General features: G+C 42.3%; 1 protein-coding gene across 1 annotated transcript in view; it reads left to right on the forward strand.

The window, feature by feature from the left end:
* LOC117828354 (glutamate receptor ionotropic, kainate 5-like) overlaps positions 1-25,799 on the forward strand; it is a 73,453-nt gene that overhangs the window by 32,451 nt on the left and 15,203 nt on the right. The window contains exons 10-12 of the mRNA XM_034705395.1: positions 17,601-17,698; positions 20,694-20,859; positions 23,271-23,449. Coding sequence (XP_034561286.1) covers positions 17,601-17,698; positions 20,694-20,859; positions 23,271-23,449 — 443 coding nt within the window. The remainder of the gene's footprint in view (positions 1-17,600; positions 17,699-20,693; positions 20,860-23,270; positions 23,450-25,799) is intronic.

Raw genomic sequence — 25,799 nt, forward strand, 5'->3', positions numbered from 1 at the left:
AGAAAAAAAGAAAGAAGAAAAAAAAACAGAGAAGGAAAAGGAAGGACAGAAAGTAAGGAAAAAAGAAAGAAAGTAAGGAAGGAAGGAAGGAAGGAAGGAAGGAAGGAAGGAAGTAAGGAAGGAAGGAAGGAAAGAAAGAAAGAAAGAAAGAAAGAAAGAAAGAAAGAAAAAAAAAAACAAAGAAGGAAAAGGAAGGACAGAAAGTAAGGAAAAAAGAAAGAAAGAAAGAAAGGAAGGAAGGAAGGAAAGAAAGAAAGAAAGAAAGAAAGAAAGAAAGAAAGAAAGAACGAAAGAAAGAAAGAGAAAGAAAGAAAGAAGGAAGGAAGGAAGGAATAAAAGAGAAAAAAGAAAGAAAGAAGGAAAGAGGAGTAAAGGAGAGAAAGAAAGAAAGAAAGAAAGAAAAAGAAAGAAAGAAAGAGGAAAAAAAACAAAGAAGGAAAGAAAGGAAAAAAGGAAAGAAAGAAAGGAAGGAAGGAAGGAAGGAGAGAATGAAGGAAGGAAGGAAAGGAGGGGATAGGAAAAGGAGACATAAAGGATGAAGAAACGTGGAAAGAAAGAAAGAAAAAAGGAAAGAAAGAAAGAAAGAAAGAAAGAAAGAAAATAAGAAAGAAAGAAAGAAAGAAGGAAGGAAGGTAGGAACGAAAGACGGAAGGAAAGAAGGAAGGAATGAAGGAAAGAAAGAAAGGAAGAAAGAAAGAAACAAAGAGAAAGAAAGAAAGAAAGAAAGAAGAAAGAAGTCAGAAAGAAAGAAAGAGAAAGAAAGAAGAAATGAAAGAAAGAAAGAAAGGATGAATAACAGACCCCAAAAAGGAATCTACAGCAGAGATCCAGAGGAACCTACGAGACAAGGGAGCTCAGGGACTCCAGAAAGGTCTATGGTTAGTAACTTTAATGGGACAGGAAGAGTTAAGTGAGAGACAGGCAGAGAGAGGAGAGAGAGGGAAAGACAGGATCCCAGTGTGTCAGTCTAAGCCTATAGCAGCAGAACTAAGACCTGGTCCAAGCCTGATCCAGCTCTAACTATAAGCTTCATCAAAAAAGAAAGTTTGAAGCCTACTCTTAAAAGTAGAGAGGGTGTCTGCCTCCCAGACCCTGACTGGTAGATGATTCCAAAGGAGAGGGGCCTGATAACTGAAGGTTCTACCTCCCATACTACTTTTAGAAACATTATCCTCCTATTCGGAGCACTGGTAATCTGGATTTCGTAATCTTTAGAGGTCTTGAATGGATCAGGTGGATCTAATCCAGTTGTTCTTTAGTAAACTTGGACTAAAGTCAGATGGATCACCTGGTCTGGGACGGACCAGACTCATTTGTTTTCCAGATCCAGATTAAACCTCTCTAACTAAATACTCGGCCCAGAAGAACCCCAGCTATCAGGGTCCTGTGTCCTTTAAATCCTCCAAGTTGGGTTTTATGTCCTCGTAAAGTCCGTACAGCCGGTCTGTTAGGGACCTAATGGTTTTAAGGTTTTATTGCAGGAGCAGAACTTAGTGTTTGGCCTCTTGGCTCAGACTGTATCGCTCCACAACACGAGACGGAGACGCTGGGAGAAAGCGTCTGCACAAAGTTTCAGTCTCAGGTTTTTATTCTGAGCGTCTGTCAGCAGAGACTCCATCGTGTGTCTGCGGGTTCATCCTCATCCAGTTTATCCAAAAACAAGTCAAGTCTGTGTTTACTGTCAAATTAAAACGTCACTAAAGTGTAAATTTCCCCTTTTGGAGTGAATATCTGTCGTCAGGTTTCCTCCAGACTCCTTCGACAAACACAGTAATTTAACCAAACAGACCAGAGGAGCTGCTCCTCTTCTTCTTTGTGTATTTGTTTGTTTGTTTGTTTGTTTGTTTGTTTGTGTTAATACATGACTTCAGGCCTCAAAGAGTAAACTGTGATCCAACACGATGTTTCTGTGTCTAACAATACCAAAAAGAAAAAGAACCCTCTGCAGCCGCCGTGGAGGGTGTGGTAGCGTGGCCCGGCGTGAGGCGATCGTCCAGCGGAGCAGTGACCAGAAATGAGGCTTCAAACTCAGTATAAGAGTTTACACACAAAATTTATTCATGCAGCATGAGAGAGAAGTTACAACATACTCAAGGAGCATCCGAAGTTCTCTGGCAAATGACAGAGATGCTCAATACTTTATAGTTCTTCAAACATAAGGGAGGTGTAAGGGAGGGGGGAAAACATACAGTTCTTTACACATCTCCTCGTGCCATGGGGGGGAGACATGTGGTTTGCAACTATAGGAGAAGGATATCGACTTAAAGCATAGCACATGGACACAATAGAGGCATACATCAGTCTTGTGACTTACAAGTCACCATGCATAGAAGACTATAAATGTATACACATATGATCATTCATTTAACATAAAACACGTGGCCTTAATAGCCAGAAATATCCTAAGCTTACGTACAACCGTAAAAGCACGAGCTTACATTTCCTGTGCTTTCAAAGCAAATCAGCAAAGATGAACCATCTCATCCTGGCTGACTGATCTTGTAATTCTGAGGCAAATAGATCTGCCCTCGGTCAAGCATGTTTTCCAGGAGCTGCACAGATGCTGGTCTTATATCCTACTATTAGCTCGTGACTTGATAAGTCATACAAAAGAAAACATATGAATATATCTATTAAGAGAGAATACATGAATATAACAAGAAAAATACATGAGTATAATAAGGAAATAAAGCGAGATTCCACATTCCCCCCTTTTATTCTATCAGAATAACTATTTACGTAGGAGTGTCTTCGTCCTTGTCAGGTCCGTTGTCAGAGTCTGCATCACCGTCAATTTCCCATGAATAATGGTCAAACAAGCCTTGAATGTCAATACTATCTGTAGGGGTGGAGTGGGGGTCTTCAACAGACAGCCAATTAATTTCTGGTGGTACAGGCTCTACCTGAACTGCCATTGTCACGGAACCGAAAAGTTTAGACGTACATTTCCTAAAGGCCATCAGACAACACTGTAGGACTAAGTAAATAGTCAGACACAAAATTATCACGATGATTAAAGCCTGGGCTATAGCTTTGCCCCAACCTCCAAAGGTACCTTTGAACCAGTCCAAAATACCTCCGAAACCGTGTTCTTCAGGGGGCGGATCAATATCCAACGAAAATTTAATCATCGCGTCTGATAAATCGGTGATTTTGTCATCGTTAAGTGGAATGTAGGTACAACATTCAGCTCCAACTACCTTACACACACCTCCCTGGGAGGCGAGCAACATATCAAGAGCCATTCTATTTTGTAGGGCCATAGTTGACGTAGCCTGTAACTGAGAGTTCAACAGGCGGATAGCAGAACCCGTCATGTTAGCTAATTTACTCATGTCTGTAGCTAAATTCCTAATTCCGTCCATTGCTGCCATAACTCCGTACTGAGGCACCACTAATGCAGCAAATCTCTCCCACACAGTAAAATGAGTAGTGGTTACAAGGTTCCATTTGTTTTCATCCGTAGATCTTTTCGCAACAGAATGTTTCACCGTGCGCCTAGTTAACGCATTCTGGAGGGAGCGCTTGGTTGGGACGGTCTGTGTTCGCCTGAAAGCGGGGGCTAAATATGCTAAGTAGCAAGTCCCATCCCAGTCTGCTGGGTTAGGAAGTTGCAGGAACGCTTCACTGCCACACACCCAATACAACCCTACAGGTGCGTTAATACAGCCTTTTACTGCAGAGAAATCGTACTCGCACCGTGCTCCTTGCCACCTGGAGCATAATTTGGAAGGGTTAGTGGAGTTCCCATGGGCACACGCATTAGTCTGTGCCACTGATATTACATACGAGTCGGGATGAACTGAGTGTTTACAGTGGTCTGGGGCTTTGAGATCACCTGTTAAATTAACCGCCGTCCTCCATTCCGAGTAATTAGCTGGGTGAGCAATCATAGGAAATCCACGAGCTACACTTTGAGGCATTAAAGCACACACAAAACAATCAGGAGTAGAGCTCGAGGTCCTGGTTGCATTAGCCACTATTTTAGCCACTGTGGAATATAGATTACCGCCATCGTCTTCATCTAAGGATTTTAAAGATCTCCTGCCATAAGTGCGAACATCGTAGGGTGATGCAAAAGTGGGAGGAATGCCCGACTCAGATAATTTTACTTTATGTATGTCTGCGTCACTCATTCCAGGGGAAGGAGTAACCCATATTTCTGGCAACGGTTTGTTTTCCAGCAAAGTAGGGTATGTTGTACCTAAACGACTTCCGGCCTGTATCCGCACTGGTTCACCACTATATTTATTACGGAAATCAAAGGTGTGTCCTGTAAACAGTAGGCGAGAATTCTTTGTCTTAGTGAGTCGGGGATTAGGAATATTAATCAACAGTATGAACACTCTTTCACACTGTCGTCTGTGGAAGGCTGGGACTGGTACTCTAAATTTGCCTATACTAGAAAAGGTTCTTATGAAGTAAGTTTCAAAAAGAGAGATTGCACCTCCATCATGCTGACCTGCTTCGAGCAAGGTCAGGCCGCCATCAGGATTGCATCTATACCTTTTGTTCGTCCCCTTGGCTAATCCAAAAGGAGTGATTTGGTCAATGCGTCGGTTTTCACCTTGAAAGTCTGCTCGTAAGGAGACCTGACATAACGGTTGTCCCGCCTTTCGCCAAGAAAACATGTAAGCGCCCAAACGTATTTGGGGAAGAAAAATTGTGACTGAATGTCCTTCTTCTATTCTTACGCGAACCACCTGTAGCATACTAATTCCATATCCAGACACTAGCTGAGTGCGAATTTCAGTCTTACCTTTCTCTACATGAGGACAACTGCAATTGCGCCCTATGATTTCCAGCTGATGTGTCTGCCCCACTTTTCCCAACGTACCTATATGGCTCTTGGTTAATGTGACAGTACCGATTTCCGAGGATGAAGTAGCATACCAACTCAGCTGGTCAGTTATTCGGGATCCGTTAAGGGTCCATCTGGTCAAATTAGCTTCTAACACATCCTGAGTGTGCCACACGCTTTTCGTCCCTCTATCATTTACAGGCATTCCCCATATGATAGCAGCCTCCCCTAAACATAGTATGACAGAGTTAGCAGCATAAAAGTCCACTGTCTGAGGTCCAGTCTTCATTGAATCGCAATTATTATACGTCCGACTAACAGTGTGAGTCAGTGGGGTGTAGTCAGTTAAAACTAATCGCGATTGTCCTTCAGTGGGAGCGAGGGTTAAATCTGTCTGATAATAAGTCATCTGATCAGTGCATGCTGCGAAGGTCAGTCTAGTCAGTTCAAACATACCGTACCCTGAGGTAAAAGCTCGATAGAATCCTGACTTCTTCACCTGATCTGGTTTAACTAGCAAGCTCCCTGATTGTGGTTCTACAAGGTAGCCCTCGCTTGCTCTAACAACTACATCCGTTGGGGTTTCTGCATCTACGAGAGCTATCTCGACCCATGTGTCGTCATTCTCAGATCGAAACCACCATACTATCTGGCTAGGGGCTTCCGTAGTTTTGTTGGTCCACAGGAAAACTGGTAAATTGGAACAGATGGTTACATCCTTCCCTTGTGTCACTGTCACGTAGGAATCTTCATCCAAGTCGTAAGTAAAAGTGGTCAGGGTCACAGGTCCAGTCTCTTTTGGAGTCCAAGCGCTGTCACATGCAATCAAACTCAATATCAGGGTTAAGAATATGACAAAAGGAAAACAGAACCCTATACATGATACCACTCTCTTTGTCTGCTGCACGGTCATTACCATAGCACTTACAAGTGGATACTCTTGCAACAACAGAGCTCGACCTCTCTCTGTTGTCCAATCAAACACATCTTCCAATGCCCGCTCCAGCTCTTTACCATCAGAGTCTCTTTTCTTCCTTTCTTTAGGTTCCATCGCTGCTGTAGATTTAGAAGCGGCGATCCGCCCACGCTTCAGTTGTCTTCCTCAACGTCTAGAAGAATCTTAGTTGGAAAGTAACAGATCGCACATTATTCTGGTGGTCTGACTTTCTTACAGTGAGAGGCGTGGATCCAGGTCGGCCTTCCTTGAACCTTTACTGCGGTATGCGTGGTCAGCAGCACTTGATACGGCTTACTCCAGCGTGGCTGCAGCGCCGTCTTTCGTCGGTGCACTTTAATCGCGACCCAATCTCCTGGCTGTATCTGGTGGCAGGGTCCGTCAGGTGGCACCGGTTGTCCTTCTCGTACCTGATTATGGAAAGAAGAGAGGGCAGAGTGCAGAGCTCTGCAATATGTTAGAACTCCCTCATCTCTCAATGTCATTTCATGAGGAACGACAAACTTCCCTACTTGCTCAGGTGTGCTCATGGCTCTCCCTGTTATTACTTCATAGGGAGATAAACCTGTTTTTCTGCTCGTTGTAGATCGCATACTCATTAGCGCGATTGGCAGTGCATCAGGCCAGCTTAAACTCGTGTCAGCACATATTTTCGCGAGTTTTTGTTTTAAGGTTTGGTTAAATCTTTCTACCATGCCTGCACTTTGCGGATGATACGGCGTATGTAGTTTATGTTTTATCCCCAACGCATCTGTTATTTCTTTTATCACATGTCCTGTGAAATGCGTTCCCCTGTCACTATTTATCGAGTGAGGGATACCAAACCGCGGGATAAAATCTCTGAGCAGGGCTTTAGCCACTGCTGATGTGTCTGCTTTAGCAGATGGATAGGCTTCTGTCCATCCTGAGAAACTATCTACAACTACCAGTATCCACTGGTGTCTGCCATGTTTGGGCATCTGTACAAAGTCTATTTGTAAATTTACAAAAGGACCATAGGGGGCAGGGTGCGCACCTTGTGTCGTTTTCACCACTTTCCCTATGTTGAACTGTTGACAAATAGAACATCTTGAAACAAAATCTTCACATGCTTTGTCTATTCCATTAATGAACCATGAGGATTTTAAAGTCTTTGCCATCCCTCCTTTGTTCACGTGTGACCTGCCGTGAACAATTCGAAGCAAATAAGGGAGTAGAGATTTGGGGCAAGCAGGACGTCCATCCACTGAATAATATACATTATTTACAAGAACGCAATGAGTGTCCCAATGAGCTCTTTCCGAGGCATCAGCGGCTGTTTGTAAGGCAGCAACATCATAAGTAGAAGGAGAATCTTTGGGAGCGATTATCACTGGTAATGAGGTCACAGCAAGATCAGTAGCGGTAGCAGCAGCTTTAGCTGCAGAATCTGCTAATGCATTACCTACACTAACAGGGTCAGTCTTTCCAGTGTGTGCATCACATTTAATAATTGCAACTTTAGCAGGTAACAATAATGCGTCCAGAAGATCTTTTACTAATTGGGCATTTTTAATAGGAGTACCAGCGGCTGTGAGAAATTGTCTGTGTCGCCAAATACCTCCAAAATCATGGCAACAGCCAAATGCATATCGAGAGTCAGTGTATATGTTTGCAACCTTGTCTTTCGCAAGAATGCACGCTTTGGTCAGGGCAACGAGTTCAGCTTGCTGAGCAGAACACGTGCCAGGTAGTTTGCCTGATAATAAAACATCAGTTTGAGTTGTCACTGCAAAACCTGAATCCAAGGTACCAGTAAGGTTTCTGCTAGAGCTCCCATCTGTAAACAGAGTCAGAATGCATTCATCATTAGTTTCAGGGATAGGTTGGTCATACAGATGCTCTCTAACCATATATGCATTATCAGTTATCAAAATACAATCATGTGGGTCTCCATCCTCCGATGTTGGCAATAGAGTTGAGGGATCAAGAGCAGGTGAACGATGTATGTGTAAATTTGGCAAAGAGGTTAAAGCCAATTCATACCTACTCTGCCGTGAGGCAGTGAAATGCTGAGTACCTGCTCGCAAAAGCATAGCCTGTACGGCATGAGGAACATAAAGATGACAGTCATAGTCTAACACAATGTCGGATGTGGTTTCTACAATAAATGCAGCAGCCGCCACAGCACGAAGACAGGGCGATAAACCCAACTCTGTTGTATCAAGACGCTTTGAATAGTATCCAATAGGACGCTGCTTGGGCCCATGTGATTGTGTGAGCACTCCAGAGGCGAAACCATTCTTTTCATGCACATGCAAGTGAAACGGTTTGGAATAGTCCGGTAATCCCAGTGCAGGAGCAGAGGCTAGACCAGTCTTCAGGGCAGAAAACGCACTTTCAGCCACAGGAGTCCATACAAGAGGCTCAGGTGAGGAGGTTAACACCATATCATAGAGAGGTCTAGTTAGTTCGGCATAATTAAGAAGCCAGGGGCGGGAATAGCCGGTAATACCCAGAAATGATTTCATTTGCTTCTTCGACACCGGGCGTGGAATGGCCATCAAAGCCTCAAGTCTCTTCGGAGATATCTCGCGAGTCCCTCTATTCAACACATGTCCCAAATAGTTCACCTTTGTCTGTACTAGCTGTAGCTTGTCCAAGCTAGCTTTGTGTCCTTTCACAGCAAGCGCCGTTAACAGAGCCTTTGTATCAATCTCACAAGCTTCCTTGCTGGGGCTAGCTATGAGAAGATCATCAACATACTGTACCAGTGTGCTACCACCGGGTAGAATCACATCTTCTAAGTCATCTTTAAGTGCCTTAGCGTAGAGGGTAGGTGAGTGTACGAATCCCTGGGGCAAACGTGTAAAAGTGTACTGCTGTCCCTCATAAGTGAAAGCAAACATGTACTGACTTTGAGGATGCACTGGAATGCTGAAAAATGCAGAACACAGGTCCACTACTGTGTAATACTCAGTGGTGGGTGGTATGGAAGTCAAAATTGTGTGTGGATTTGGAACCACAGGGAAAATGGGAGCCACATAATCGTTGACACTTCTCAAATCTTGTACAAAACGCCATGCATTAACTTTGTTAGGTTTCTTTACTGGTAAAATAGGAGTGTTGCATGGACTCTGACATGGAACTATTATTCCTTGTTCCAATAGTGAATGCATTACTGGTCTGATACCTGTAATAGCTTCTTTGGAAATAGGATACTGCGGTTTTCTGGGAGGAGGAACATTGTCTCTAACATCAAGAAACACAGGAGTTACTGATTTAATTAATCCACACTCATTGGAGTGGGAGGACCAAAGTTCAGATGGAATATCCTGTAGCAATGGATGCAGAATACGTTGAGTTAGCTGAGGAACTGCTACTGCAGAAGGCAGCGGTGTAACAGTGCACACAGGAAAGAATGCGTCATTACACCAATTATCATCCACAGTTATAGTCCATCCTACACCTTTAAAATGACTATACACAACACCGTTATGAAGAAACACTTCCTCAGGTAGACTGTGAGTCATGTGACATGCAATAGGGCCTAATAGCTGTTGTTCTACTCCTTCTACAACAGCCACCGAAATATGGGGTGAGGTTCCAGCAACCTGAAATAATGACAAAGCCAAATCTCCAACGTTTGGTAAATAGAAAACACCTTTGGGAGTTATCGCCAAGGTATTTGAAAACACAGAAAAATATGATCCTAAATATGGGCCAATTTGCTGGGAGTAAATTACATCTGTTCCTGTAATATCAACATGCAGAGTTATATGGAGATCTTGTAAGCCTGTTAGCTTGGAATGGTCTGGTAGGTCTTCTTTTCCTGCTAAGAAGTCATTAGTCTGAACCCAGGTTACCGTCTGAGAGGCTATAGCATCTGATTGAAAAGGTGTATACATCAGAGAATAATAACACCCTGCATTTACAGCCTGTAGCATGTTGGAAAGGAGGCTAGAATTTTGTTCAGGAACCGTGATGTAAATACCGTCAGGAGAACAGTAAATAGTTGCATGCCACTTAGATAACAAATCTCGACCCAACAGATTACATGGTGAGTTATCAGTAATCACAAATGGATGCTCACATGAAATAGGTCCGAATTTGACTTTAGCTGGTGCTCCAATAGGATGTGACATAGTTATCCCGGCTATTCCTACTGTTTTTATATGTTCAGAAGTAGGAACTAGTCCTATACGTTTAGCATTTGATTTGTTAATAGTGGAGACTGTTGCACCTGTGTCCACTAACAGCTCAACAGACTTTCCTTCTACTAATACTTTAATTTTGGGTTCAGCAGTTACAGTTAATTGGGGGCATTCGGTTACAGCTTCCTGTTCTGTGTTAACATCTATGCACACACTGGGAGACACTGATCTGCTGTCCTATTGTTGAGGAGGAAACCATTGGTTCAGGGGCGGTCCTGGTCTGGGGGAAACCCATTGGTTCAGGGGCGGTCCTGGTCTGGGGCTCTGTTGGGCCTGAGGTTGGGTCTGAGGTCTGACAAGCCAGTTTCCTCTTCCTGTTGTTCGTGGGCCTACAAACCCTCTACCTCTGCCTCTGTTAGGAAAACTTCCTCTGCCTCCTTGAGGTTTAAAGGGACAAACTTTAGCCCAATGTCCTGACTGTCCACAATGAAAACACTGATCTTGTTGTCCCATAGGCTGTGGTATGCAAGTAGACTGGGGCCAGGGGCTATGCATCACTGGTGCAGCAGGAACCCAGGATACAGCTGGCTGTGACTGCTGTAGGGCTGGTGGGGCAGGAGGGGGCGCTGCTGCTGCAGCCTGTGTTTGAGGAGCTGAAGGGTTAACCATAGCTGCCACAACCATCTGCTTGTTTCGCTGTTTGCCTTTTTTATCATATTTGTGAGTGTTCTTTCCCTTGCCTTTCTTTAAATCACTTCCTTCATTCTCACTATCAGACGAGGAGTCAGACTCCTTGGATTTCTTGAACTCTTTCTGCAAATGTCTGGCATACTCCTTCAACTCATCATCGGCCTTTCCTCTCCAACCTATTTCCTTTCTAATCTCTCTAGAAAGCTGTCTAGGGAGACCGTCAACAAAGAAACAGCGGCGCATTTTTTGATACTCTCTTTCCTCCAAGCCTGAGTGTGTGTTAAACACCTGCGTCAACCTGTGCCAAAAATCATCAGTTGTTTCTGACTCGCGCATAGTGGTCTCTTGGAGTTTGGTCCAATCTACTTCGGGTTTAAATTTGTTCATTAGCCATTTAACAAGTATCAATAGCCCATCTTGGCCTGAATCGGTGGTCATGTTATGCTTACTATCGAGTAAGTGGCCTAATTCCTCGCGATCCCGAGCCCAAGCTGCTTTAGCAAAATGAGACCAATCCTTACCGCATGGCTCATAAATTTCCTGCACTCTTTGAAGATAGTCTACACACGGCTGGAGACCCTTGTCTGGTTTTGGCATGTCTATGATGAGAGAGTGTAGTTCTTGTTTGGACCACGGGCGGTACGCTGAGACTGGTTTGTCCGGATCAGTGCCTGGAAAATAGCGCAAGGGACACTGCGTGTTGACAGTTTGTTCTATCTGTTCTGTCTTTTGCTCTCTTAGCCATTGTTTTTTTCTCTTTAAAAAAATTGCCTTTAACTTTCCCCATACTTCAACATTCACCTTTCTTTCATTCCCTGGCCGTCTGAAAGCTTCCACTGCACTCTTCCATTCATTTAGATCTATCCATTGTGGATTTATAAGCGGATTAGAACAAAATTCAACCCATCGTCTAGCAAAGGCACTGGTTCTAATATCGTTTGGGTCCTCCACCTCTTCTGGATTACATTCTTCTTCATTAATCACTTCCCCACCGCTATCATCTAACATGCATTTTTGTCCTGGTATTTTGGGTTTCCAGATTCTAGCACTGGTTCTAAACGCGGGACTCCATGTAGAAGGAGTAGAGGGAGAGGTTAGACTCGCGGATGAGTTTAACCCTGATTTAGGAGTTTTAGGTATTTCATCGGGCGGCGAAGTGAGACTGCGGGAACAATCATCAGTAATTGGTGAGCCAGTCATTGAGGACCGTTGAGTAGGTTTGTTATCGCAGGTCTGTTGTTGCGATACATACCAGTCGTCATCGCTATCATAAGGCGGTGGCCCTGAGGGAATAGTAGGGTATAGCTGTGAAGTGGAGGGAGCGACAGAGTTACTCGAGGACCGGTTACTCACGCCTTTCTTTTTTCTCTCCTCTTTCTCTTCTGTTTTGTTCACCATGAGCAACACTTTCCCTGCTTCATCTATTTGTTTCTGTAAATTTTTAGCTTTTTCTTGACTTTCCTTTATATATTTTGCCGCTCCTACTAATTTAGTGGCTGCTGACTGTTTTTCGCCTACAGCTTTCACTAAACTCCATTTAACATCCTCTCCCTTCCTAGGAGGATACTTCCCTCCTTTACCATCTTTCCCAAAATAGAGCTCTTTTAACTCTGTATCGCATGCGCGCAGGACCTTTGGATCAAAGGTTCCTTCTTTTGGCCATTTTCCGTCAGTTTGTTTGTTCCACAATTTAAACAATTTAGGCCAATCATGGTGTGGATAGGATCTGTTTAATCTTTCCAATATCCCCTTATGGGAAACAGAATCTATAGTTTTGCTCATGCCCGAACCCATTGTTATTCAGTGTGTCTTGTAAAAACTGTGTTCTAGCATGAGCTTCTTCAGGAGAATCTGGCTTTTCTCCCCGCAAAACACGTTCTCATTTTTTTTGTTTGTTTGTTTATTCGTTTTTTTTTTTTTTTGGATCTCCTTATGGCTTTATTAATGAGAAACAACAAATAATTCTGAATATCCTAAATATAATCCTTGATACACACCACAGTTATGAGCAATACACAGGGTTCTGCCACAGATCATCTGCCGGCCTATCCCCAGCTCATCAACTCTCACAAGTATATTTACTTGGTTTGTCACACAATTTTACACACATAGATGATCAACATATAATAGCCATTTCGTCAAATGGTACAGCATAACACAATCATAAAAATCAACTTTCCGCAAATGCAACACAACAGGACCTCCGACTTTAATAAAAACACCTTTAAATATTTTTCTATAACACTTCAGACGATCAACGTCTGTTTCATATTCATCAGCGTAAGGTTCCTCAGCAAGCTCTCAAAACAATTTTATTTTAACTATTTAAGGGTTACTTGATCTCGTCTGTAGTGCCATGCACAGGGTAGCGATCCTCTGTCACCAAACTCAGACCGAGAATCAACGATACTACAGAAAAGATGAACACTAGTTGCTCATACGCACTTATTATAGACCCCACTATGCCGTTCCCATCTAGGTTGCGAGCCACAGTCTACTAGGCATAAGTGTCAGTGTCATTTTCTGCTTCACACTTCGCCGAGGTGAAATGCCCTTTATCTATATTTTACTTAACAATATCAGCCTCTTCCAGCTTTCCGACACTGCCCGCCGGGCTTTATCCTCACAGATGAGGGGCCTAGGGCCACTCCGTGTTCTTTTCCTTAATTTATTAGGGATCCCGTAACCTTCAGCACAGTCAAGAATACAACTCTAAGCACTCCACACTAAACTTGAGAATCTTTAAAAAGGTGTTCTCTTACCTTAGTCTAGATGATCAGTGGAGCAGTTGCATCAAGTCTGTAGCTTCAGGCGTTTTTGGGATCCCATCCTCGTCGCCATTGAATTGTGGTAGCGTGGCCCGGCGTGAGGCGATCGTCCAGCGGAGCAGTGACCAGAAATGAGGCTTCAAACTCAGTATAAGAGTTTACACACAAAATTTATTCATGCAGCATGAGAGAGAAGTTACAACATACTCAAGGAGCATCCGAAGTTCTCTGGCAAATGACAGAGATGCTCAATACTTTATAGTTCTTCAAACATAAGGGAGGTGTAAGGGAGGGGGGAAAACATACAGTTCTTTACACATCTCCTCGTGCCATGGGGGGGAGACATGTGGTTTGCAACTATAGGAGAAGGATATCGACTTAAAGCATAGCACATGGACACAATAGAGGCATACATCAGTCTTGTGACTTACAAGTCACCATGCATAGAAGACTATAAATGTATACACATATGATCATTCATTTAACATAAAACACGTGGCCTTAATAGCCAGAAATATCCTAAGCTTACGTACAACCGTAAAAGCACGAGCTTACATTTCCTGTGCTTTCAAAGCAAATCAGCAAAGATGAACCATCTCATCCTGGCTGACTGATCTTGTAATTCTGAGGCAAATAGATCTGCCCTCGGTCAAGCATGTTTTCCAGGAGCTGCACAGATGCTGGTCTTATATCCTACTATTAGCTCGTGACTTGATAAGTCATACAAAAGAAAACATATGAATATATCTATTAAGAGAGAATACATGAATATAACAAGAAAAATACATGAGTATAATAAGGAAATAAAGCGAGATTCCACAAGGGGAAGCATCTGTGCTCTGCGCGGTGGAATGAGTGTTTCTGGGAACAGCGTCTGGTGGCTTTAATGAGAGTGATGTAACATATGTTTGCACTTTGGACTCCGTGTCTGGAGGGATCCTTTTTTACAATGCAGTCAGACACTTCAGAACCAGAACCAGAACCAGCTCTGTTAAATTAAACATGAACTAATATATGCAGGTCCATGCAAAGCATGCTGGGTGATAAAAGTGACATATATTAATGCACCAGACGGGTTCATTTACATACATGACATTTAAAAAGCAGCGTGCAGACGTACGTGTCTGAGGAGGCGATGATGATGATGTGAGAAAGTGTGCCCATACATTCATGATGAGCTCTCATTTAAAGGCACAGTGGGTGTTTTTTCACACATCGATGGTCCTGAGAGTTAAGTGTTCATGAGAGTGACGGCCTGCAGGAAGAAACTGTTCCTGAGTCGGGGAGTTGTGACGCACAGAGCTCTGCATTGCCACAGTTTGTGTCCAGTGTGTGAGAGATCTGCAGTAAGTAAGGGATAATGTATGGTTAGCAGGATGTTACAGGAAAAAGAATCCAGATAGGGTGAGACAAGACCACCCTGAAGGGGTTCTTTGTCCCATAACAACCTGCTAACCATACATTATCCCTCCTATAGCCCGGCTACTAACTTAAGATACAAACACATTGATGAAAACTTAGATTAAAGATTATTTTATTGATTTAAAATGTTAAAAACTGCCATTCCGGTTGCTGGTGGCCTGGCGGTCTAAGCGCCCCACGTATAGAGGCTATGGTCCTTGTGGCAAAGGTCGCTGGTTCGACCATGTGCCGCATGTCTTCCCCCGCTCTCTGCTCCTCACATTTCCTGTCTCTCTTCGGCTGTCCTGTCAATGAAGGCAAAAAAAGCCCCAAAATATAACTTACCAAAAAAAAAAACTGCAGTTCCTCAAGTGTCCACTAGAGGCTGGCTCCGGGAGTACCAAAAACCACATACACACCCATTCAAAGAGACGATCTTTACAGCAGAAATAAACATGTTTACAGCCTGGTTCAAAAAACAAGTTTAGTTTGAATAACTTTATCGGCTTTTTTTAATGACATGTTATTTTTAGATATTAAAGTTTTGCCCAAATAAGGGCGTGGCTGACCTAATTGACAGGCGGGAACACTGTAGCTGTTAGCGAGGAGGCTAAAGCCCCGCCTCTTTCCCTTACACTAGCTTTATAGAAGTTATGTCCAGTTCAGCATTTCCAATATGGCTTCAAAACAGTGCTTCAGAAACAGACGGGTGACGTCACGGAGGCTACGTCTGTTTATTATACAGGATGTGGTGTAGATGTAGCCTCAGTGATGTCATCCAGTGGTTTCTTAAGAGTTGATCTGAACCAGAAAGATGGCAGCCTCCTTATCGGGAATGCAGACTTCAATTAACTCGGCTGATCTGGAAAGAGGCAAAGAGGTGGATTGAGGCCACAAAGAGGTACAACGTGGTTACCTGAAAACCAAATCAGCCATGCCCCTTATTATATTAAATTATGCAAAACCTTTAACTTAAATTATCACGCCTATAAAGTTGTTAGAAATTGAAAATGAGCAACAGAGACGAAACACATTTTTTGTATCAGGCTGTGAACATGTTGAATGTAAAAACTGACACTCTAACACGAAGCTCTATGGGGACTGACTCATGTTTGGGGCCGGCCTCTAGTGGACAGTTGAGGAACTGCAGGGTTTATTTTGCCCTTTTCTAAAAAGGGGTGATTCCTTCATGTTTTAACTGCAGAACAAGAAGGAGAATACATATGGACCTCAGGTTTTGAAATACCAGAGTTCCCATTTACTCTTCTGGTAAGAGCACTTCCTTTAAAACCACCTGAGGCGTGTCCTGCTGGGTTTTAGGGGGGCTGAACTAATCGGTCTTGTCCTGGTGTAATGAGTTGTGTCTCGCTGATGACTTTTGGCTTGAACATGTTGAAAGCAGGCGTTTACAGACAGAAGTACAGATGTGAGACGGTGGTCTTTTCACACATTCAGGGGGTGTAGCGCCGCGGTGAGGCGAGGTCATCATGACCGCAGAGCTCGCAGCGTTCTGCACCAGCAGCTGCTCGGGATGTTCATCGATTATCAACCGCCGGCAGCTCAGAGAGAGACTTCCCGACCGAGAGGCAGTTAATGTTTTCTGTCAGAGCCCAGCGGTGCACGCACACACACACACACACACACACACACACACACACACACACACACACACACACACACACACACACACACACACAAACCTTTATCGTTTCATCCGCACAGAAAAACCACCCTGAGATCCAGATCCTTTACCTGTCACTTGATCTCAGTGACAGCAGACAGATTTGTTCTTGTGTTCTAGTTTCCTGCGATCTTCCTCCCTTGGGGAGTTTCATGTGCCTCTTTATAAAAGGGTCCAACATTGAGATACAAACTGAGGACTTAAACAAGTTCACAAAACAAACTGGTATAAAGAGGATTGTGTATACACAGCTACAAAAAAATCCCCCAAAATTCAACAGTCAATAACGCTTCTATGAGCAGATGGTGGAGACCAAAAGTAGAGCAAAAAGAGTCCATTTGTGACATTTCAGAACACAAATGAAATGAGGTGCAGAGACAGAAAATACAGTTCAGAAGACAAGGTTCTTCACTGAACAGTTCAGGGGTCAAACACAAATGTAACAAGGTCAAATCCATAAAATTATAATCCCAAAATCCAAACAAAGTTCAAAAACCAGAGAAGCAAACGCGGGACTGACAAAGCAGGGGAGCATGAATATGTTAAGGTGGGTGGAAGCTCAGAGGTGATTATATACAGGTCAGGCCAAAATGTCGTTTCATTGACACAGCTAAAAAAAAAAAAGTTCCCTCAAATTTGACATTCAGAAACGCTTTCAACAGGAGGTGGTGGAGACCAAAAATGGAGCTAAAAGAGCAAATTTGTGACGATTCAGGACAAAAATGAGGCTCAGGTGCTGACACAGATAATACAGTTAATAAGAAAAGGTTCTTCAGAGCAGTTTAGGGTTCAAAGACATATCTAGTGAGGCCAAATCTACAAAATTATAATCCCAAAATCCAAACAAAGATCAAAAACTGGGCGAGCAAACACGAGAATATCACGACTGGGTGACATGAATACGCAAAGGTGACATGGCAAACTGACATTGGGTGGTTGGAAGCACAGAGGTACATAAGCAAAGGTGTGTAGAGGACAAAGGACAGGAAACAGAACAATGGCGAGAAGCAATACAAAAGCTCCAGGATTTCAAAATAAAACAGGAAGTGACTCAACATGAAAAATCGTATTGCTCTGTAACTGCTGGTTGTAGGAACATGAGATTGTTTGTGCATGCACTGTCTTTAAAAATAACTTAATGTACTTTAAACTTTGTGTGTAAACTTCTGTCTTGTGTCGTTTCCTCCCTCAGTGTGTCAGATCCTTCCGAAGGGCGTGGTCTCTGTTATCGGCCCCGCCTCTAGCCCCGCCTCCGGGTCCACCATCAGTCACATCTGTGGGGAGAAAGAGGTGAGTCGCATCAAGCTTCACTCCATCACCTCCATCGCCTCTGGGTGTTTTTAAATCAGCTGAGGGTTGAGTGATGGGGAAACTATAAATGTAGCTTCTTGGTTATCCATCTGTCATTCGGCCATCTTGGCGACGACAAAGTCAAGAAGGGGCGGGACTTCCTGTATCAAGTTTGTCAACAACAATGGAAGACGTCCGTACGGAGGAGAAATCACATCCTGTATAATAAATGGACTTAGTCTTTGAGCTAGTCCAGCTAGTGTGAGGTAAAGAGGCGGGCCTTTAGCCTCCTCGCCAACAGCTACAGAGTTCCTGCCTGTCGATCAAGTCAGCCACGCCCTTATTTGGGCAAAACTCGTAAGTTTGATATTTTGTGTGCTGAGAGAGAATTGAGCTATCCAGACTACACTCATTTTTTGAACCAGGCTGTAAACATGTTTATTTCTGCTGTAAAGATCGTCTCTTTTGAATGGGTGTGTATGTGGTTTCCGGTATGTCCAAAAGCCAGCCTCTAGTGGACACTTGAGGAACTGCAGGGCCGGAGGTTGCCGCTAACAAGACTTGTTTTTTCCAGGGTACTATGCTCTGATCAGACTTCTGTCCTTTCTTTCATGTGGTCTTTGTAAAATGTCCTGAAATAAGCATATTGAATATTTTAAAGAGACTCAACGTTCACTAAGAGAAGCTGAGAGAAGCACTTGGACAATATTTCTACGGTAAAAGATTTAAAAAGAAGAAGAGATCCTGTCTTCCAAACACGAACACCCCGAGGTTTCATAATTCAAGAAAGCAGCTGTGGAGATGAAAACAACAGGCTGTAAACATGTTTATTTCAGCTGTTTGTTTATGTCTTACACATTTTAAAATGGAGCTCTATGGGGGCTGACTCACTTCTGGAGTCAGCCTCTAGTGGACACTTGAGGAACTGCAGTATTTGGCACTTTGAGGCTTCGTTTGGAGGTGTGTTCTGTGCTGACTCTGACACTGAAGCTTCATTTTTATGGACTTTTAAAAGCTTAAACTGGTGATTAACCCTTCCCCCGCCTGAACGAATCAACACGAGTCCATCTTGGTCTCCTGTTAATCCTCTAACTGTCCTCGTCCCTCCGTCTGCACCGCTCTCACGTCACTGCAGGGATTTAAAGTAAGCTCTGCAGATCAGGCTGAAGATGAATGCAGGTGTGAACCAGGTTCGGTCTCTGAGCGGAGGATCACACGCCACGTTTGGCCTCTGACCTGCTTCTGTATTCATCGCTGGTGTGATTCATTTTTCAATTTGTCATTAATATTTCAGCTTAAGTAGAGATGGTGTCAGTCACAGGACCTTTCCTCAGAGGAGATTAAACTGAAACAGAGACTAATTTAAACTCTCGCAGAGTCTTAAAGGTGCAGAGGACACTTTCAGAGAGATAAGACGTTCTTTCTTTGACTCTTCTGTTTGTTTTTGGCTCCTTGCCTTCCTTCCCTTTCAGCTTTCACTGTCATCAAATATCACACCAACTGCCAGAAACCAAGGATTAATCTTTGATTCAGAATTAACCTTCAATCACCGTCCTGTCCCGTTTCCTTCTTTTAAGATTCATCTCCAAAATCAAATCAATTCTTCGCCCCAGACTACTTCTCAGAAATGCTCACACATTACGAGCCGTCTCGCGGCCTCAGATCCTCAGGTGGGGCATTTTTAGTCGTTCCAAAGTCGAGGCTCAAATCCAAAGGGGATCAAGCTTTCTCCATCAGAGCCCCTCGAGTTTGGAACGACCTCCCTGAGGTGATGAGGCTCGCAGAGTCAGTGACGTCTTTTAAACCTCTTCTTATAACTCATTTTTACAGACTTGCTTTTATGACTTCATCCTTCTAACTGTTTTTACTTCTATTTTATCATTATTATTAGTTTTTATCAACTAATTAATTGTTTTAAATTTTATTTGATTAATTATTGTTTTAATTAATTTTTGATTCATTATTTTAACATTCCCAATTCATCCTTTTCACTTCTTCTAATTTTCCAAATATGATGTCGTCCTCTCATTCTGAAAACCTATTTTATTGTCTTTTTAATGCTTTTATATACTTATTTATTTTTTATTTAATTTATTTAATTTATTTAATTTTATTTAACTTATTTAATTTATTTAATCTATTTTATTTTTATTTTTTTTGAATGTATGTATTCATTTTATTTATTTACCTTTATTTATTTATTTATCTTTATTTATTTATTTAATTATTTTTTTTATTTACTTATCAATTTTTTAAATGCATCTTTATTTATTTTATTTTTTATTTATTTATCTTTATTTATCTTTATTTATTTTTTTTAATTAATTTTATTTATTTATCTTTATTTTTTTATTTTATTTTTTATTTATTTATCTTTATTTATCTTTATTTATTTATTTATTTATTTTTTAATTAATTTTATTTATCTGTATTTATTTATTTACTTATCTATTTTTTTAAATTTATATTTATTATTTTTGATTTATTTATGTTAAACTCTTAAACAATGATTTATCTATCTATTGTCAATCAATCAATCAATCTTTATTTGTATAGCGCCAAATCACAACAAACGTTATCTCAAGACGCTTTTACAAACATAGGAGGTCTAGACCACACTATGTCAAATTATGAACAGAGACCCAACACCAAGACAGGGTAAGACTCAGTCTGACCCCACCTTAATCCATCATGAGCATTGCACATCGCAGTATTTAGCTAGTTACAGTGGTGAGGAAAAACTTCCTTTTAACAGGCAGAAACCTCAGGCAGAACCAGACTCATGTTAGACAGCCATCATGTCTCACCACTTCATCCTGTTTAATTTACTAGTATTCTTTTTAACGTTGTTTTTGTTTTGCATTGTTAAATTTTCTCCTCCCTGTCTGTCAAACTGACTTCTGTTCTTCTCCTGTTTCATATTTAGAAACTCTTGCACTGTGTTTCCTTCTCCTTCCCTCTCTAATGTCTCCTCTGTCTTCACTCCTCCGCTCAGATCCCTCACGTGAAGATCGGCCCGGAGGAAACCCCGAAGCTGCCGTACCTCCGCTTCGCCTCCGTGACTCTGTACCCGAGTAACGAGGACCTGAGCCTGGCCATCGGCTCCATCCTGCACTCCTTTGGATACCCGACGGCCAGCCTGGTCTGTGCCAAAGCAGAGTGTGAGTGTGTGTCTGTGTTTGGGTCCTCCTTTGTCTCTAGTTGATGGTCACAGATCAGCCTTAAGGTGAACCAAAGAGTTTTTAACTTTGGTGTCTCTGGGTTCTAAAACTCAAAGGTTTGAATCATCGGTCTAGATGTTTGGACTTTAGGAGAGGTGGAAAATCATTGAACGTGCAACTTTAAACTTCCAGAGAACACTGAGTGCTGATTTAAAGCTTCCCTGAATGTCTCAGTCTTCAGTTTGCCGCCCTGGTTTGGCGTTGACCTCCTCTGTGAGTCTACAGACGACAGAGATGCAGATTCAGGAAGTTTCATTGCTCGTCCACACGTCGATTGATTTGCAGTAAAGCATCAAAAAGCTCCTCTCTGTCCTCTCCTCTCTGTCCTCTCCTCTCTGTCCTCTCCTTCTCCTTCATCGATCTCCCTCTCCTGTCTTTCCACCCGACTGGGCCGCCCCGGCTCGCGGTTTTAAACGCCGCTCCGCTCCCCGCCTCTCGGTCTTCAGCTGTATCCTCGCCCCCCCCAGTTAACGGGGATGTTTAACGGGCCTGTTTTGTTGTCGTGAGCGCTGCTGTCGGACAGTGAAACCCGGGGCCGACGTGATAAAGGTTTTATGGAGGCGATTAGTCGAGACACGCCCGCTGCTCCTGTCAGGGACGAACGAGGGAGCGAGGCGGAGGCCGGGCGCTCCGAGTGATTAAAGGGAGGTGAAGCAGAGCGGCGGCCTTTTTAAAAGTTACTCAGGAAATATTAGAATGAAGGAGGTTTTAACTGATGAACAGTTTCCCTCTGTGTTATTTTAGAATCATATTAACTGATGAACAGTTTCTCTCTCTGTGTTATTTTAGAATCATATTAAAGGTGACATATCATGCAAAATTGACTTTTTAATGGTTCTTTACCTGAAATATGTGTCCCTGGCATGTCTACAAACCCCCTGAGAATGAAAAAAATCCATTCTGCCCCTGTTCTGATTTCTCCACCTTTCTGTAAATGTGTGCTGAAACCAGCCGTTTCAGACTTCCGTGTTTTTGTTACGTCACAACAATATCTGGTCTGTCACGGAGTCAGAGCTCGGAGCTTGTTCAGCCCATAGACTGTATAAAATAATACTGAATCCCCTCCTCCGTTTTTCATTACCTGCACATGTGTGCTAACAAGGAGCTTAGGAGGGAGGCATGCTAGTTGTAGGCTGTCTTAATAAACACAAAGGTCGCTTTGACTCCCCACGTCTGCAGATTTGAAGATCTAGTGGATGATTTTTATTTATCATGGTTAAGTGCTAGTGCTAGTTAGCATAGCCACATAGCTACAGGTTCGTAGCTGTGTACCAAGACACACGTCTACATACTGACAAATAAAACAACAAGAAACACTAAATCTGTGACCAATGGTTCAGAAAGGTCCTGCTGCAGGCGCCTCTCCGTCAGGATCAGATTCTGGATCAGATTCAGAGGGTTGAAGTAACGTGATCTCTGAGCAGCCGTGTATATTCAGCCAACATGTAAACATTAGATCAACGTGCTGGAGAGCCGAGGCCACGCCCACTTCCTGAGGGGGCGTGGTCAGAGAGAAAACAGACTGTTCTGAGGAGGACTGAAGAAGAGGGGTTTACAGGCAGACCAGAATCTGATTTCAAAGTGTTTTTATGAGGAATAAACTTTAAAGACATGTTTTGGGGACCTCTTAGACCAATATATGTTGATGAAAAAGCGTGATATGTCACCTTTAACTGATGAACAGTTTCCCTCTCTGTGTTATTTTAGAATCATATTAACTGATGAACAGTTTCCCTCTGTGTTATTTTAGAATCATATTAACTGATGAACAGTTTCCCTCTCTGTGTTATTTTAGAATCATATTAACTGATGACGTCACTCTGAACCTGAGGATTAAATATAAATAATAAACTGAAGCAGCACAAAAAGAAAATCTGGACGTAAAGACTTTGAATAATGGAGTTTTCTGAAATGAAGATCTAACGGGTTTTAATTTGTCGTATCTGTCATAATGTGCCGCTCTCTAATAATGGTCTGTTTGACTGAAACCAGACTTGTTTACGTCCAAATTGATTCTCTGTGAGGAAAATTAATGGACTTTCAACATAATCACCTCCAGACTCATCTCTGTTTAATGCAGCCGCTCAGACCTGCAGCTTTGTGGAGCAGTTATTCGTCTCTAATGACTCTCAGGGCCATCAATTTCTCAAAGCTGCTTTTTGTTTTTTTCTTTTTCAAAGTTGAAGCGATAATTTTACGAGTAAACAAGCCGAACAATCAGCGCCGGATTATTTATAGACTGCTGTCTCTCTCCAGCAGCTCACAGCGCTCTGACACAGTGTTAGTTTGTGTTTGTGTCTGTTTGCTTTATTACTGTGACACTTCCTGATTCTTGACTCCGCCCCCTTTAGGCCTCTTGCGATTGGAGGAGCTGGTCCACCGCTTCCTCATCTCCAGGGAGACGCTGTCGGTGCGGATGCTGGACGAAAGCCTGGATCCGACCCCCCTGCTGAAGGAGATCCGTGACGACAAAGTGGCCACCATCATCATCGACGCCAACGCCTCCATCTCCTACCACATCCTCAGGAAGGTCAGGAGAGAGACCTCTACCTCTATTTCTTATCCCTTATCCTTAGTCTCAGTTTCACTGTCAACAGGGGTAGAACTTTTCAAAGGTCCCGGGACTTTCAGGGGGCGGGGCCTGCAATGCTGAACGTGTCTGATTGGTAGATTAACCTCAGTGTTTTTATTCCTCCCTCCGTCCACAATAACATCACACACATCTGTGATTCTCTTGATTTCTCTTTCTTTCATTAGTTTTCATTTGGTCTATCTTTTTTGTATGTGTGTGTACTTTTCAATTATTTATTTTTTTCAAAAAAAAAAATTATCAAAAAAAAAATTGGGTCCAACATTTTTTGGTCAAAATTTTTTTTGGTCAATCTTTTTTTTTTTTCAAATTTTTTTCTTAAAAAAATTTCTAAATTTTTTCTTTTTTTTCAAAAAAAATTTATTATTATTTTTTTTTTTTTTCAATTTTTTCATAAAAACCATTCACAGTCATTGTTGTTTTCATCTGTGATTCTCTTGATTTCTCTTTCTTTCATTAGTTTTTATTTGTTCTATCTTTTTTGTATGTGTGTGTACTTTTCAAAAGAAGAAGCTGTGATTCTCTTGATTTAGCAGCTTGTAACAGTAGTCTTCTCTCAGCCCACCCGGTGTTCCGCTTTTAAAAGTGACCCTGTAAACTGGAGACCTTCAGCTGAAAGTGTCAGTGTTTGTGTTGATTCATTCATTGCTTTTTCCATGTTTTTAACCGCAGGCACAACATTTTCACTTTTTTTCATGTTTTTCGGCTTTTGGAGCACGATTTCAAGTTTGAGGAAAATTTATTATTTCGATAGGGTCAACTTTTTTGTCAATTTTTTTTGTCAAATAATTTTTTTCTTCCCAAAAAATTTTTGTCAAAAAAAATTTTGTCAAAAAAAATTTTGTCAAAAAAAATTTGTCAAATTTTTTTTTTTGTCAAAATTTTTTTGTGTCAAAAATTTTTTGTGTCAAAAATTTTTTTTGTCAAAAATTTTTTTTGTCAGATTTTTTTCAAAATTTTTTCTCAAAAAATAATGCGTCTCTCCTCCCGGTGTTCCGCTTTTAAAAGTGACCCTGTAAACTGGAGACCTTCAGCTGAACGTGTCAGTGTTTGTGGAGTTTACACAGCTGTTGAAACACAGAGGGAGTTCCTGGGAATGCAAACTAGTTTAGTTTTTATTAAGATTTCAAAATATCCTCATCAGATATTTAATGATCGTCTAAAGACGTTTATGAGGGATGCATCCGGCTGAGAGTCTCTAGTTAACAGGGTCGCCGTTTAAACCAAAACACCGGCCGATCTCTGCGATCACGGCTTTTTGAGTTCAAAAGGATTTTAAAGCCGTGTTGAAACGTCTTTGCTACTCGCGCTTATCTCCTCTCACGTGTTGATTCAGTGAATCCATCTGTGATGAAATATAGCACCATCTAAAACAGACCAGCTGAGTCTCTTCATGCTAACAGGCTAACTGTTGTGTTGCTCAGAATGATACCTGCCTGTCCGTCTGCTTCTATGGTGTCATCTGTGATGAATGGCATTCCTCTTTGTGTTACTGCCCTCTACTGGTCTGGTGGTGTAGTTCATTTACTTTTTGTTCTCCATACGTCACTGACCTGATTTACACAATCTACCCAGGACTTCAGCCCGTGGTCGAAACGCACACAACAATGGGGGACCAGGAACCTTTTAGTTCAGGGTGAAGTAGTTCTGGGGGCTAAAAGACCCTGGAACTCTTGGTCCAAATGCACCTTATGGTTGCACTAGTCCCAACATCTCCTGACATTTCCTGTCTCTCCAACTGTCCAATCAAATGAAGACAAAGCTTGAAAAAGAATCTAATGTTGGCAGTCGTCTATCTGCAGTTAATTGTCCATTCATTTTGGCTCTGAGTTTTACTTCCTAATGTTGCGTGGGGATTTTCTTTTAAGCTGATGTGCTGCTAGCTCGGCTTGGTTGAATGCTGTTGTGTAAGGGTAGCTAATGGGGCTTTTTGATTGGTTGTTTTGGCTTGATATAACAGCTGAATATCCGTCCTGATAGTCACAATGTATTAACTTTTTTTGGCCCTATCTTGCAGTCTGAATAAAAATCGGATGCCAAAAATCCAAAAGGAGCAACAAAACAAATCTTTGATTCTCTGTTTGAGTTTGTTTTGAAGCCTCCCATTAAACGGATGTTTTTCTCTCTATCTGGTCGAACAGACACGTGTGTGTTTTCTTCTGCAGAGTGTTGTGTTGAAGAAGGCGTCTCAGCAGTCCTCCTCCTCTGTCTGTTTGAAACGACTTTATTTCCTGTTTGCTCTGCTTTCTTCCTCGGTGGTGTTCACTCAGAGCAACAGGACCTTTGGAAG

The sequence above is a fragment of the Notolabrus celidotus genome, chromosome 16 (assembly GCF_009762535.1).
Source record: "Notolabrus celidotus isolate fNotCel1 chromosome 16, fNotCel1.pri, whole genome shotgun sequence".
Taxonomy (NCBI): Eukaryota; Metazoa; Chordata; class Actinopteri; order Labriformes; family Labridae; genus Notolabrus; species Notolabrus celidotus.